The sequence below is a fragment of the Mercenaria mercenaria genome, chromosome 5 (assembly GCF_021730395.1).
Source record: "Mercenaria mercenaria strain notata chromosome 5, MADL_Memer_1, whole genome shotgun sequence".
Taxonomy (NCBI): domain Eukaryota; kingdom Metazoa; phylum Mollusca; class Bivalvia; order Venerida; family Veneridae; genus Mercenaria; species Mercenaria mercenaria.
Window position 1 is genome coordinate 79818302 of NC_069365.1, and position 15257 is coordinate 79833558.

A 15257-nucleotide genomic window follows, 5' to 3' on the forward strand; every position below is an offset into this window, starting at 1 on the left:
CGTTACACGATTCGGCATTCTTCGGACGTAAAGTAGCTCAACACGCGCATTACTTTCCGTAAAGACCTTGAAAATGCTGAAATCGCGTATTTTGCCAAATGTCATCACGAGTGTAATATGTGAATAAAGGTTCGCAATAGGTTTTATTACAAATTCTGGAAATGTTATGGCATAAGCATGGACTAGTGTTTTGAATCGTAGATCGACCCCTGACAAAATGATTGGACTTATTTATACCACTCTGTATATACATATATTTTTTTTTCTATCACAGGAATCACTGGGCCCGTGGCGATAAACGAAATTGGTGACAGAAAAGCAGATTTTGATCTTTTCGACATGACAACATCGGAACAGTGGAGGGTAATTCCACTTTTATTTTTCTTTCAATCATGTAAAGTTCAGACTAATTGAAAGGAACTTCACAATTTATCCCATAAAACAATAATGAAAATAGAATCTAACATATATATGAAAAATTAAAAGAAGGGACATCCGTGACCGAGTGGTTATCATTGAAATTCAGATGGTTGCCTGTTTTCATAAAAAAAAAACGTTATTTATTTCATGAAAATTTGATTTTACTTTTGGTTGACAATTACGTTAATTCAGATGGGTGGCCATTTAATAGAAGTAATTCTATTAATTATATCATGTACTTTTCACTTGACATTTGGCTGTCATGTGATTTTTGAGTTCACAAGGGTAGTCGTTTTATGAGCGTTGGTTTTGACATGTGGTTGTCATAAGAAAGAATGATTCCATTTTCAAAGAACAACATCATTTACTTTGACTTGACACTTGATTAACGATTCAGACTGTAGGACGTTTTCAAGGAGCTTCAGGGTTGTATACTCCAAAAGGCGGTGTGGAGATTGTGTGGCCAAAAGGTCTTCCAAAAGACATGCCTTCTTGCGGTTTCCGAGGAGAATTGTGTAAACCGGAATCAAAGGGTAAGTTTTAAGAAAATCATAACAATTTATGTATTGGACTGTTCATTGGTAAATTGGGACAGATAAACATTGCGATATATTGATACATCAACAGAAAAAAAAAATAGATTTAGAAAAGAAAAAAAAAATAACCTTAAACTTCAAATACGGAATATTTTCGAAACAGTTCATCATAGTCTTTATGCTCCTGGATTTTAAGGTGAATCGCAAAATCAAGAATGCTTTCTTAGGTTTGATTGAAAATGCTGAATTACATACCTGATACACATAACGTTGAAACTAAAAGAAAAGCATTTAATAACTTTTGTCTTCTCAGAGCTCAAGAGTGTATACCCAAGATGACCTGCTGCGAGGATGTAGTGTATGAAATATATCATACTTGCAATTTTGCATCATGTATACATAATCATATTTTCAAAAATTCTGTCCTTTCAACCGGACGTTTTTGTAAAGCTTTTGATATGTATTTTTAGAAATAATTATGATGTGATATCTTAAATTGGAGTATATCACTACTTAAGAAAAAAAAAAGAAATGGAGGTGTTAACTTTTATATAAGAAAATTACAGTTCGTTAAATACAACCCGCTAAATTTACTCCTTTCGCTTCTTTCAGTTTCTCATTTCAAAACATTAGATTCTTACGCCGCCATTTTTACATAGCATGCGATAGGAACATGCCGATTTCGATAGAATGCATTAAGTTAGCATACTGCTATGTTTTCAAATGTTTAAAGTTTCATAGGTCTTTGAAAAAGTAAGATATTTTTTTCTTTAAGTTTGGTAATTTTAGTTTTGAAATTGAGAAAAACATACTATTTGCCATTGGGATTGGGGCCATTTTTGGCCCCAAATTGGCCTGAAAAAAAAAAAAAAAAAAAAAAAGAAAAAAAAACAAAACAAAAAGAACACCGTGACTGGCAACATCAGTCAACTCATACGAATCTAAAAGTTCAAGCAAACAGAAATTATGTTGCAGATACAACAGTCCTCATTGGTGTGCTGGTTGGTGTGTTCGTATTTATAGGGATCGCTTTAGTTGTGATGTTCATCGTTTATAGGTAATCTTTGTTGCTAAATAGAGAATAATAGGGTAGTGCCGTAGATGAGAAAGTTTATCTGGCGAGGTGGAGGAGGTTATCAGGTAAGCCGAAGGCGAACCTGATAACGTCCGGAGCCGAGCCAGATAAACTTTCTCCATCTTAGGCACTAACCTATTATTCTATTTATCTTGTCATTACTTCATTTTCCGATATTTGGCAATTTATTTTACAAAAATAAGTGTGCGACAACCGCTTAAATGACGTCATATTCGTAATGACGTCACTTATATAATGACGTGATTACCGGCAAAATCGCAATAACTTCTTCGTTTTTGAATAAAAACTCATTATTTGACCACTCATTTTCTTAGTTCGGACATTCCCAACACAATGATGATGGTTTCGTTGCAAAATTTCTTATGACAACAATATTGATCATAAGGTCACATGATCAACTGACCGTATATCACTGGTCACATGATCAACTGACGGTATATCAAGAAAGATATACGGCGCCCTGATATCGGGTCGAAAATACTGCAAGTGACAGGATAAAATACTATAACCCTGATATTACATTATGTTCAAGCTCCTTTACTTATATTTCAGGAAACAGTACTTATTGAATTTATGAATGGCAATTGCCCTTCTGTAATTTGTGCCGATTACAATTGTCCTATGTTTCCTAGGTTGTGTGTTAAGTAATAGTTATAGTATGTGTGAGAGTGTGTTACCAGGATATATCAGAGCTAGGGGTACATCGAGGGTATTTTTCTCTGCACATATCGTCGAGGCCGGTAGGCCGAGACAGATATGTGAAGAGAAAAATAACGAGATGTACCCCTAGCTCTGATATATCCTATTAACACACGAGCACTACATATTATAACTGTTTTATCGCATAGTTTATCATTAAAATTTATATATTATTTTCATTTAAATTTGTTTATTATTATTTTTACTATTTTGATTCCCTTTCTGCGCCTCGCTGACTGAAACACTAAAACTTCTGTTTTAGAAAATGTGTTCCCCAGATAAAAGTACCCAACAAATTTCTGCATTGGTTTTAAATAGGCCTATTTGCATTTCATTGGCCAGACATATTGTAAAACTTGTTGTTTTGTTTGTAAAAAAAAATCAAAGAAAAAGAAACATTTGAGAAATCTCAGAATTTCATATATTTCATGTATTTCTGAATTTGGCAGTAACTATCAAGTTTTTGAAATATTCTAGTTTATTTATTCTTTTACTTTATAAATGTAGGTGTTTGTGACAATTCTTTCTCTGTGAACTGTAAATTGGAGCTAAAATCATCTTTTCTTTGAAAGGAAAAAATTATACTCCCTTGATAGGACCTCACTAGAGAAAAAGTGTTCCGATATGTATCGGAACAGTTTTACTGTGCTGATATATATCGGAACACTTTTTTTCTTATGAAACTCCATAGAGATTTCCGTGTTGATATATATCGCAACAGTTTTGTAAGATATCAGCACAGTTTTGTAGTAATAATGTGTGTTACTATGTATAACATGCTGCAAAGATCAAAGGAAAATTGCCGCACTATGCGATAATGACAATTGCTCTTCTGCATTTCTTGCCAATGGCAATTGCACTCCTGTGTTTGGTGACCATGACAATTGCCCATGACCAATAATTAGGTTGAGTTCGCCGTCTTATCGGTAAAATTATCCCCCTTGAAAACGCTTAGCTGTGCGATATCGATTTTTTTTTATCTGGTTGATATTTTCCAATACAAACAAATGGAAAAAAGGAACAAATATAAAAGAAGATAATAAAGATCAGATTTTCATATACTGATTATATCTTATGCAAAATAAAAGAATAAAAAAACGTAAATCTATCGTTCGGTGTCTTCTTTTATGTTCTGTATTGTATACTATTGTAAAACTGAAATAAACCATGTTGTTACACTGTATATAACCTGGTAGAAATAATTAAAAGATGGCTGTATTTATTGTTGTTGTACCGGTACTTAATATTGTTATAAAATGAATTCCCTATTCCCACGTTTTTACAGTATCTATAATACTGATATTTATGATCGGCACCTCGCGTAGATGTGATAAATGGAGATAGCCGAAGCATATCGGTCTGCATCACTTGCTAAAAATATCCTATATTGATCTGTATTGAGTTAGACGGTGGAAGGAAGACAACTGTGTATAGCGTTGATCTTAATAAACAAGGGAAGATAATAGAATCGATTTTTATCCAATTCTTCAGTGTGCCTTCTGTATGTTGTGTCATCCATTTGCATTTTGTGTCAGTGGAATTGCCCTTCTGTGTTTTGTGTCATTCACCTGCATTTTGTGCCAGTGGAATTGCCCTTTTGCGTTTTGTGTCATCCATCTGCATTTTGTGTCATCCATCCTATTACTGCTTGGAACCATTTTTTGCATATCTTATTAGATGAAAGCGAAATAAGTCTAACTTCTTCATTTATATTCACATAGAACATCTTTGCGCTTACCACATTGTATATTAATCTTTGTAGGAAATATAGAGCGGAGCAAGAACTTAGTGCGAAGACGTGGATTGTAGAGTTTCATGAAATAAAAACACGAAAGGGGAAGTTCAACGATTCATTTATGTCGAAGAGTTTACTGAATTTAGAGGATAAGGTAGTATATCCATTAAACACATCTGAATATATTCTAACTGTCTTTGTTAAAACAATTATGATACTGTGTCTAAACACCTTTTCATTTTCCACTCAATCGTGTCATAGCAATGGAAGTAAACCGATAGATATCTCTGCTTGAATAAAGTTTGGTTATTTAAAGCTCTTAGAAAAAAAATCTAGACATTATTTAATGTTTTTCTGTCTTTAGAAATTTTAGGCTTTGTCTCTACAATGCAATACAATAAGATACAAATAACTTACTTTGAAACAGCCGAAAATTGTAGATTATTGTATACATTTGTACATGTAGATTATAGAACTTAATTTATTGGGACAGTGGGTAAGCAACCGTCCTCAGTGTCAAAGTAAATTTCCTGCATCGACTTTCCAAAAATAGTCTTTCACTTCAGGTTTTTTTTACCAGGAGGGGAAGGGGCCCAGGCCTGTGATTTGGGGGGAAAATAGCTCTTTACTTGGGCAAAGTGGAATAAAAAACTTGATATAGAGTCAGTTTTTGGGGAAAACTGCATGATTTAAAAGAAATTTTCTGAGATGAAGGGGCCTATTAACGACCACTATTTAGAAGGAAAAAAACCCTGCCCTTACAGAAAACTTAAAATGACTTATAGATTCTAAAATCAATATCAGATTATATTTTGTTATGATTAAACACTGTAGGAAGAAGCGCAGGAATTCTGTAAGACATCGTTTTGTCGAAACCAGGTGGTGGCAGTGAGAGCGCTCCATATACCGACAATAGAAGTTACAAGGCAACTTGCTGTTGACTTCAGACAGGTACAGTACCATCAGATTTACCCGAAAAAGGAGTGAATGTCCTTCTTAGTTTGTTTGTTTAACTCTAAAAAATTAAAGTGGTTTATGGTAACCATAATCAATTCTTTTTCCCGCCAACTATATTGTTCATAAAGGTAATTTTTTAAATTGTATTGTGCTGGATTCCACAACTTAGTGCAAACAAACGGCAAACTGACCACATTATTGAAGCATAGGAAATAGAAAATTCCTACCTACTGGAACAAGTGTACGGAACTACACCTCATAATTTGGAATTTACAAGTGTGGATTTAGTTTGACACTTGGGATTTTTTATTGAGATCCGGAGAGGTCTATATTTGAGCAGGTGAAACGGAACCTATTATATGATCACATGCTCACTATACTTGTCCGCTCTCTTATTTGAGCAGTTCTAATGTAATGTTTACCAAACTTCGTCAGCATATGGGCATAATATCTCGACCAAGATAAATAACCAGTTAGATTGTTTTAGACCGTCTTGAGTTAATAGGAGCCTTGAGTCACTAAAATTGCGAAAATTGACTGCGTCTACTAAGACATGAGTAGTTCATATTCAGTGGTCACCATTCTTATTCATGATATTTATGGGCATGAAATCTCGAAAGAGTGTGATAAACAGCCAGATATGACATTGTATACAGTTACTTTTAAGTTGAATGACTTGAAATTGCGAAAAGTTTCTACTTAAAAACGTAAGCGGTTTTTACCCAATGTTCACTAACTTTAGTCAAAAAGTTAATGGGCAGGTTCGATAACCAGGTGGATAGTTTTGTTGCTAAGGGCTTGTGGTCATTAAGTAAGTCGAAGTTCAGAACATCGACGAGTAGTCTGATGAATAAGTAGATTATTTAAAAGTCAAAAGTAATTTACAGTGACGTTTTGTAACTTTTTCTTTTGCATATGGAAAATGAACTTTTAATCAATCTTATAGATGCAGATGGCAACTCATGCAAATCTGGCAACATTCGTGGGTGCCTGCTTGCAGCCGGGGAATACATCTATGCTGATGGAGTATTGTCCTAGAGGAAGTCTCCAGGTCAGTTTCGTTTTGTTATTTTGGGTTTAACTTCACACTAACACATTCATGGGTCATACGCGGAGTTTCCAGCTTTTGATGGTGGAGGACGACCAAGGCCTCTCTTGGCATTGCTTCAGGCATTGGAGGTATCTGGCTGGAAGAACCAACTTTCCGTAAGCAAACTGAATGACTTCCTCACATGAAAGAATTCAACGCCCCCTTTTGAACCTTCAGCAGTTACAAAGGCAAGTAAGTCTCAGTTGCAAATATTGATCAATGTAATGAAGTAGAAGTTGAAAAGAACTGCTTAAAACAAAGAAGCTGTATACATATATAATCTATGATTCAAAGTATTATATGAAATGGCAGAAATGCTATAGTTAAAGACCTAAACTGAAAGACCGGTTTACTTCTCAGCTATATTTTTCAGTTTGTTAAGTTATGCCCTTAATTCAATTAATTAAATGATTTTAATCCATAGGCTTACATAATTTCTCTTATAACATATTTATAAACTCCGTAAAGTTTCAACGGAACCTAAGACGTCAATATTTTTCCATTTTGACGTTCAATTTTCATATATGGTGTGTGACGTCATTTGTGACGTAAGATTCACGTATATCGTCGCGTTTAAAGTTCTTTAACGACGAAAATTTCAGTTTTACTCGGGCTTAAGACCAAATTTACATCATTTAAATATAACAATTTTAAGTATAAATGCGTATTTAATAAAAAATAGTATTAGATTTGCATCGAGAAAATGCACTCGTTCTTTCGCGGAGTAATATTGCGGTCCATAAGGTCGCGCAATATTTCCGCTCCAGAACTCGTGCATGTTTCTCGATACAATTCTTATAAACTATAAATATTGTGAACTGGTCTGTTTTGTTTTTCATATTTCACAAGCATTAATGAGACGAAACGCCATAGACCCACACATTTTCTTATCTTATAAACTCTGTGCTTTATTTGAGAAAATTATTCCCTCTTTAAGACTTTCAAAGGACATGTAGGCGAAATTCTTGTTTTCCTTACACAGCGCTGAGACCAGTAAAGGCATTTCATTCGAACATTATTACATATATCTTGGCTCATGACGTAGTAGGCATATAAAGTCCCATAACTCTGGCTTCTTGTTAGACAAAAATTTCTCCTATTTCTATTTTTTTTTCCACAAGAGATTGAAGAAAATTACAATAATTTCACTGACGGCGAGTATTCTTCTTGGCTCTTAGTGCCGGAATTTAAATCACATTTAGTGATAGTTTTAGTTTTTATGCCCCCGAAGGGAGGCATATAGTTTTTGAACCGTCTGTCTGTCGGTCTGTCGGTCTGTCCGCATTTTTCGTGTCCGGTCCATATCTTTGTCATCGATGGATGGATTTTCAAATAACTTGGCATGAATGTGTACCACAGTAAGACGACGTGTCGCGCGCAAGACCCAGGTCCGTAGCTCAAAGGTCAAGGTCACACTTAGACATTAAAGGTTATTGCATTGATGGGCGTGTCCGGTCCATATCTTTGTCATCGATGGATGGATTTTCAAATAACTTGGCATGAATGTGTACCACAGTAAGACGACGTGTCGCGCGCAAGACCCAGGTCCGTACCTCAAAGGTCAAGGTCACACTTAGACATTAAGGGATAGTGCATTGATGGGCGTGTCCGGTCCATATCTTTGTCATCGATGGATGGATTTTCAAATAACTTGGCATGAATGTGTACCACAGTAAGACGACTTGTCGCGCGCAAGACCCAGGTCCGTATCTCAAAGGTCAAGGTCACACTTAGACATTAAGGGATAGTGCATTGATGGGCGTGTCCGGTCCATATCTTTGTCATCGATGGATGGATTTTCAAATAACTTGGCATGAATGTGTACCACAGTAAGACGAAGTGTCATGCGCAAGACCCAGGTCCGTAGCTCAAAGGTCAAGGTCACACTTAGATGTTAAAGGTCTTTTGTCATGATAGTGCATTGATGGGTGTGTCCGGTCCATATCTTTGTCATTCATGCATGGATTTTAAAATAACTACGCATAAATGTGTGACACAGTAAGACGACGTGTCGCGCGCAAGACCCAGCTCCGTAGGTCAAAGGTCCTAAACTCGAACATCGGCCATAACTATTCATTTAAAGTGCCATCGGGGGAATGTGTCATCCTATGGAGACAGCTCTTGTTATTAGTATTTTAATATGGTGTCATTAAATAATACATGTAATTTAATCTATGAGAAACTTGCTTTAGCATCTTACTTTATATCAAAACACTATTACATGTGTTTGTTTCAGGATATGATCAACAATGAAAACATTGACCTAGACTGGGACTTCCGGTTCTCCCTAATCCAGGATGTTATAAAGGTTATATTTTCCTTCTTTTAAATGTTTTGATAATAATTACAAAGCAAATGATGCTTTTATTTTAATATGAACTCCAGTGCAGCAGAAACATCACGAACACATCGCTTCAAACTGTCAAACAGCCTTTTAATTAAACAGTGTAATATATTTAGTAATGGATCTGTATTTTCGAATGATTACGAACGCTCGTTATGTAATTCGGCATTCTCCGGACGTATAATTGTAGCAGAACGCGCACGTGACTCTCAGAGAAATCCGAAGAATGCCGAATACGTTATTTCCCGATAGTTATTATGGATCATACATTAGCACTTGCAAAATTTGGTGGACCGTCTAAAAGTTGCATAAGGCTTTAAATGTTCTGTTAAAACAGATAAAGCAGCTATTAGAATAGATGTTACGCATAATTACATTGTTAGAAAATCACTACTTTCAAAAATAAACATGAACTGACACAGTTAGATCCGTAAAGGGAGGCAATCATAAACAAGGGCTTCGGTAATATTTTCTATTATAATGTCAATAAGTATTCAAAGCTTTCGCAAATACGAGAAAAAAGTAATTAAAAATAGGATTTTCACAAGAAATAGACGTATTTATGTTCAAAACAAAAATGTGGTAGCCACATTATACACGATGGCATTATGTGCCTTTAAACAGTGATGATACGTTATTTTGTACTGATACTTTTCGCATGACCTAGTCAGAAATAGAAGTTAACATTTTTCTGTTTCTGTTTCTCTCATTTATTTCATGTTTTGTGTATTTGATGTAACATACATGTTTAGAAGCAATAAATCTGATCATTTATAAATCTATATATTGTTCTTAGTGGCGACTCCAATAACACTTTATTTTACTTAGGGTATGCACTACTTGCACAGCTGCCCACTACAAGTACATGGGAACTTGTCCAGTACTAACTGCGTGATTGACAGTCGCTTTGCTTTGAAGATCACCGATTACGGTCCAGCTTCTTTGCTGGCTCAAGACAGAGCTGCTGCGAGGAAACAAGCTGTAGAAGAAGAAGTTTTTAATAAAAGAAGTACATATTTACTTGTTTATTTCTCGAGCCTGCTTCCTGTGGGCTCATAATGGCTGGTTTTGTAAGTGCATTTAGTCCGAAACATACATTCGGCATGCTTTAAGAAATCTTTTCATATTTAGCAAAAATGATTGCCTTAATGAAACCGAGTGTGGAGCGCAACACCCAGGTCCCTGTCTCAAAGGTCAAGGTGACAATTATGGGTTAATCACGTCATATCTTGTCCAGACAGTAAAATTGATATGCATAGAGCAGCTCTTTTTATTTGGCAGAAATGAAGGAATGTCGCTTGGGAATCCAAGACAAGTGTATTACAGCTCAGCGTCACACTAAGGGATCAAAGATCATTTTAGAGCTTGTCCAGGCCGTAACTTTGACAAGCGCGGCGAACATTTTGTGACACAAATGTTTGCCACAATGAGACAGACTGGTGCGTGCAAATCCTAGGCCCCTGTTTCAAAGTTCTATCTTATATGTAAGAAAAAAGAAGAAGAACTATCGGACGTGCATGTTTCACATAATTGAGCGTTTTAGTTAGTTGTAATATATGAAGATATAATAATGTGCTTGTCCAACAATAATGACTTTCCTTAGAAGAATACAGAATGATATTAATATAAATTAGGATAGACTCTCTTGTAGTAATTTTTTTCCTATTTGTAACTTCAGAACTGCTGTGGACTGCACCTGAACATCTCGTGAGTACGACAGACACCAGCGGATACTCCCAGAAGGGTGATGTGTACTCGTTCAGTATCGTGCTTCAGGAACTGATAATGAGATCTGAACCATTTGAAGAAAACAACATGGAAGCAGAAGGTATGGTAGTCATTTGTAAAAAAAATATACATGTATCTAAATTAAAAAGCAGGCTAGCACGTAGTCATGTACAGACTCAGTTAAACGAAGTCTACTATTTTTGCATCTATACCAGAAACTTGTTATAATTTGTTGTATAAATTGTTTAAGCAATTGAACTTTACATTCCATTAATACTGTAATCATCATTGAATCTAGTCTTTTTTTTTATTATTTTCCTTTATGACTCTTTAAGTTCATGTGTCACATAGAAAGTAGTTTTATTCTGACCATGTAATTATGTTTTATTTAGACAGTTGCTTTACCTGCTGTTATAATAACATATAATTTTTTATAGCTATAGGAAAACGTTGAATTGCCATTAAATTAGAATGCAAACATAAATTATACTGTTCTTGTCACTTTTCGGGGGTGTTTTAACTGGACAGAAAACGTGTGTTTACGGAGATTCTCGCGCTCACGTGCAGTTAAAACACCTTTTTATATATGCGCGTTCCTTGGCAAAGCGTTAATGCATTACGGCCCCAAAACGGATATTTCAAAAGGAAATGACATCAACGTAAAAAACAAGACATTCCCGCGCGTTTCGTGGAAATCTAATGACGTTGACAGATAATTTATTCATTTATTAGTTTTTACGAGTGTTATGCTAGAACAAGATGAAAGCATGTTCTTCTCGTTTTATAGCATCCTCAGAATCCCTCGAGAAACGTTGGTACCCTCAACCTATCGGGTTCGGGCACCAACAAGTCCATCGGGACTTTGGTTACGTTTCATACTTAGTCAGCGAGGACCGTGTAAGTATGCATATGTGAAAACTCTGAATACGGTTAATATGAATTTATTTATTTAAGCATTTGTCTTCTTTTAAGAATTGAGTTGTTTGACATTACCACAGAAATACTAACACAGTTAAAAAGCAAGAAACCCAAACTTCTTCGCCCTATTGTTGCGGCAGACGCATGTACTCCGGAACTTATGGACTTGATGACGTCATGTTGGTGTGATGACCCGCAGGATAGACCATCCTTCAACGATATTGATGAAATATACAAGAAAATGAGAAGGTATTTCAATGATCTATGAAACAAAAGCAAGGTAGATGAAATATGCAAACAAAGTAGTGCAAATATTCTACAGTGACATACCTGAATGTTTAATACAACCTTTGCTTGGTATAGAAATACACTCATTATTGTTACAAGTCACTTTTTCCTTTGATATCTATGCAGTATTTTTGATGTTTTGTATGTTATTGTTCTAAAAGAAAACAAAATGTTCTTTTCTTCTTGTCCTGTTTAGACGTAAAATGACCAGTTAAACATAAAATCTTGTTCAGTTAAGATACTCATCTTGTGGTATGTTTTAACCTTTAGCATGCTAGATAAATTGTCGTCTGCTGGAAATGTCGTCTGCTAAAATTGTAAAGTTCATTCAATTTGCTCCAAAATTGGAAGAAATATTGTCAGAGTAGCAAACAGCTTGGAACCTGATCAGACGCCGATTTAATCGGCGTCTGATCTGGTTCCAAGCTGTTTGCAAAGGCTGTTAAATTCGCCTGCAGCAGGCTAAGGGTTAATATTGGTTTCATTTCTTTACTTCGAACCTATAGAAACATGCAGCACTGAGGCTAAAATAAGAATAAAACAGTTATCAAAATTAGATTCTTGTCAAATTTATCAAGCCGCAAAAGTTTTACCAATCCTTTCATTTGAAAATTTACTGTCAAATAATGTAATAATAATACCTCTGCCTGTTAATTGCTATATACCTACAGTTTGTTTTATTTTAAAGGGGAAAGGTAACCAATATGATGGACAATTTACTGAAGAGAATGTCTGACTACGCAGACAACTTGGAACATCTGGCAGCAGAGAGGACTAAGGCTTATCTTGAAGAAAAACAGAAAGTCGAAGAACTCCTTAACAAACTACTACCCGAGTATGTAGACAGCTACAAAATTTGGAAAAAAACACGTTTTTTTTTTCTGTGTTCATAAGTTTAACTAATAATATTGGGTTTACTTGTTTGCTAGTATAAATTTTTTTTCAAACTCAAATATTCAAATAAGTAAATACGTCTAACATGAATAATATCTTATCATATCTTCTGTTATCATTGAAAACTCGTACACAACACATATTGTGTTTGTTTTATACGTCCGTAATCAAGGATTTATTTAAACAACTCTGTCGCTTATGTTGTTAACGTTAGCAAATACATAGGTTATATTTACTTTTAAATGAGCCGTGCCACGAGAAAACCAACATAGTGGCTTTGCGACCAGCATGGATCCAGACCAGCCTGCGCATCCGCGCAGTCTGGTCAGGATCCAAGCTGTTCGCTAACAGTTTCTCTAATTCCAGTAGGCTTTGAAAGCGAACAGCATGGATCCTGATCAGACTGCGCGGATTTGTAGGCTGGTCTGGATCCATGCTGGTCGCAAAGCCACTATGTTGGTTTTCTCGTGGCACGGCTCAAATATGAATTTTGCAACAAACCAGTTCCAGCACGGAACACAGACGTGCATAAACGAAAATGACGTTAGTTGACAGCTTCCTACCATGCTGTTTGTGACCAGCCTAATACAAGACATTTATATGTTTCTATATATTTAGAACTTATTTACAAAATATTTGAATTTTTAGATCAGTATCAAAGCAGCTTCAAGCCGGTCAGAGAGTTGTCCCGGAATCATTCGACTGTGTGACAATCTACTTCTCAGACATTGTGGGATTTACCGTATTATGTGGCAAAAGCACACCAATTCAGGCATGCTTAAATCTTGACCTTGTTTCATAGAAAAAAAGATATTTTGATCTTGTTTCGTATTTAAAGGTTATATATACAAAATAACGTGTTAACTGATGATATTATACACTAATAGACCCGCCTGATGCACTTTCTTGCCTCATTCAAAAGTGAAAGTAAATCAGAATTAGGTTATATCTTTATTGCAGGTTGTAGATCTCTTAAACGACCTTTACACAGCATTCGACAGTGCTATTGACCAGTTTAGAGTATATAAGGTAATTGCTTAAATGCTTTTTTCGTATTACAATTAAAGTGCGTATTGAACAAAGTAATCAAAGAAATGTGCGCTTTCGGCTGTACATAACATATTTATATGACATGATCAAAGGGAACGTATGTTGTCTGAAAACACGTATGTCTGTTGGAAATTTCGGTTCCGTTCAGTTATGTATTGACGCTTTTCTTCTTCGATACTCAAATCCTCTTTGGCAGGGCTTGAGCACTTTTGATTCGAACTTAGATAATGAAGAGTCAATCGGACTTGGACTTTTAGTACAAAAGCCTTTGCCACTCTTTAACTTAAAAATGCTTTAACAAATGTATTGACTGGTCAGGGACATTTCGGGAATCCTATTGATTCTGAGGTCAGTGTGTCAAAGATCAAGGTCACAGTGTCTTTTAGTCTAAAACCGTGTCCACTCAAATTTTTGAGAATCCTTTGGCTTATGATCCTTAAACCTTGCAGACACATTGCCCACAATAACAACGTGACCCCTGTTGGCAAAGGTAAGTCGATCAAAGGTCAAGTAAGAGTGACAGTAATACAACAACTGTTTCCGCTTATAATTCTTGAGATTGCCTTAGCTTATGATCATCAAAGTTCGTAGGCGAATTGCTCTGACTTATTGAATGCATATTGATTTTAAAATTAGTGGATCAAAGTGACTGTTACTATAAAAACGGCAACTAAAACATTATGAAGGCATGACCCATGACCACTTACTTGTTAGGCACATTAGCCATGAATAGCGGGTGAACCTTATTGATTTTTAGGGCATATGGTCAAAGTCCTACAAAAACTATTCCCTCTCAATATTTTAAGAGTGATTTGATCTGATCTTCGCAGGCACATTGTCACAGCAGTTTAAAGGCCAATGGCAAAGTGACTCCTAGTACAAAAACATTTTGTTCGTGGGCAATGAATGTCTCCTTAATTGAAAGTCAGTGGGTCTAAGGTTAATATTACAACGAGCGTTATAGTTAAGAAAAGAACATTCATCATGGATCCCTTTTGACTTTGAGGTTTCTTACTTTACAATTAAGTTTCCACTTAATAATTTTGGAATGTTTTGACCTATGAATCCCAAACTTGATAGGCAAATCTCTTCATGCGCATTATGCTACGTACAACTGTGCTTGTGTGAACATATTATTTTACACAGGTTGAGACAATTGGTGATGCCTATATGTGTGTATCGGGTCTTCCGGAGAGGATAGGAGACGAGCACGCAAAAGAAATCAGCAACATGTCTCTCACCATACTTTATACACTGAAAAGTTTCAAGATAAAGCACATGCCAGACGAACTGCTCAAAGCTCGTATAGGTCTCCACTCAGGTAAGCCGGTGTCACATAGGTGTCATCCCGCGCCTGAAATTCTCCATCATTTAATCTGGGAAGTTGTAATTTGATAACTCATAACTAACAAACAAACTATAAGATGTATAATTTGTGAAAAACAATGACAACAATGAAAAGAAATGTATTCCGGATGTATATAAAGTATTTATTGTTGATA

General features: G+C 35.6%; 1 protein-coding gene across 2 annotated transcripts in view; it reads left to right on the forward strand.

The window, feature by feature from the left end:
* Positions 1-15257, forward strand: part of LOC123558566 (atrial natriuretic peptide receptor 1-like) — a 28007-nt gene that overhangs the window by 10481 nt on the left and 2269 nt on the right. For both annotated transcript variants that reach the window (XM_053544106.1, XM_053544105.1), the window contains exons 8-21: positions 275-363; positions 818-953; positions 1932-2013; positions 4514-4640; positions 5321-5437; positions 6390-6494; positions 8770-8841; positions 9706-9886; positions 10556-10705; positions 11604-11772; positions 12500-12646; positions 13354-13477; positions 13666-13734; positions 14902-15076. In XM_053544106.1, the coding sequence (XP_053400081.1) occupies positions 275-363; positions 818-953; positions 1932-2013; positions 4514-4640; positions 5321-5437; positions 6390-6494; positions 8770-8841; positions 9706-9886; positions 10556-10705; positions 11604-11772; positions 12500-12646; positions 13354-13477; positions 13666-13734; positions 14902-15076 (1743 nt within the window). The remainder of the gene's footprint in view (positions 1-274; positions 364-817; positions 954-1931; positions 2014-4513; positions 4641-5320; positions 5438-6389; positions 6495-8769; positions 8842-9705; positions 9887-10555; positions 10706-11603; positions 11773-12499; positions 12647-13353; positions 13478-13665; positions 13735-14901; positions 15077-15257) is intronic.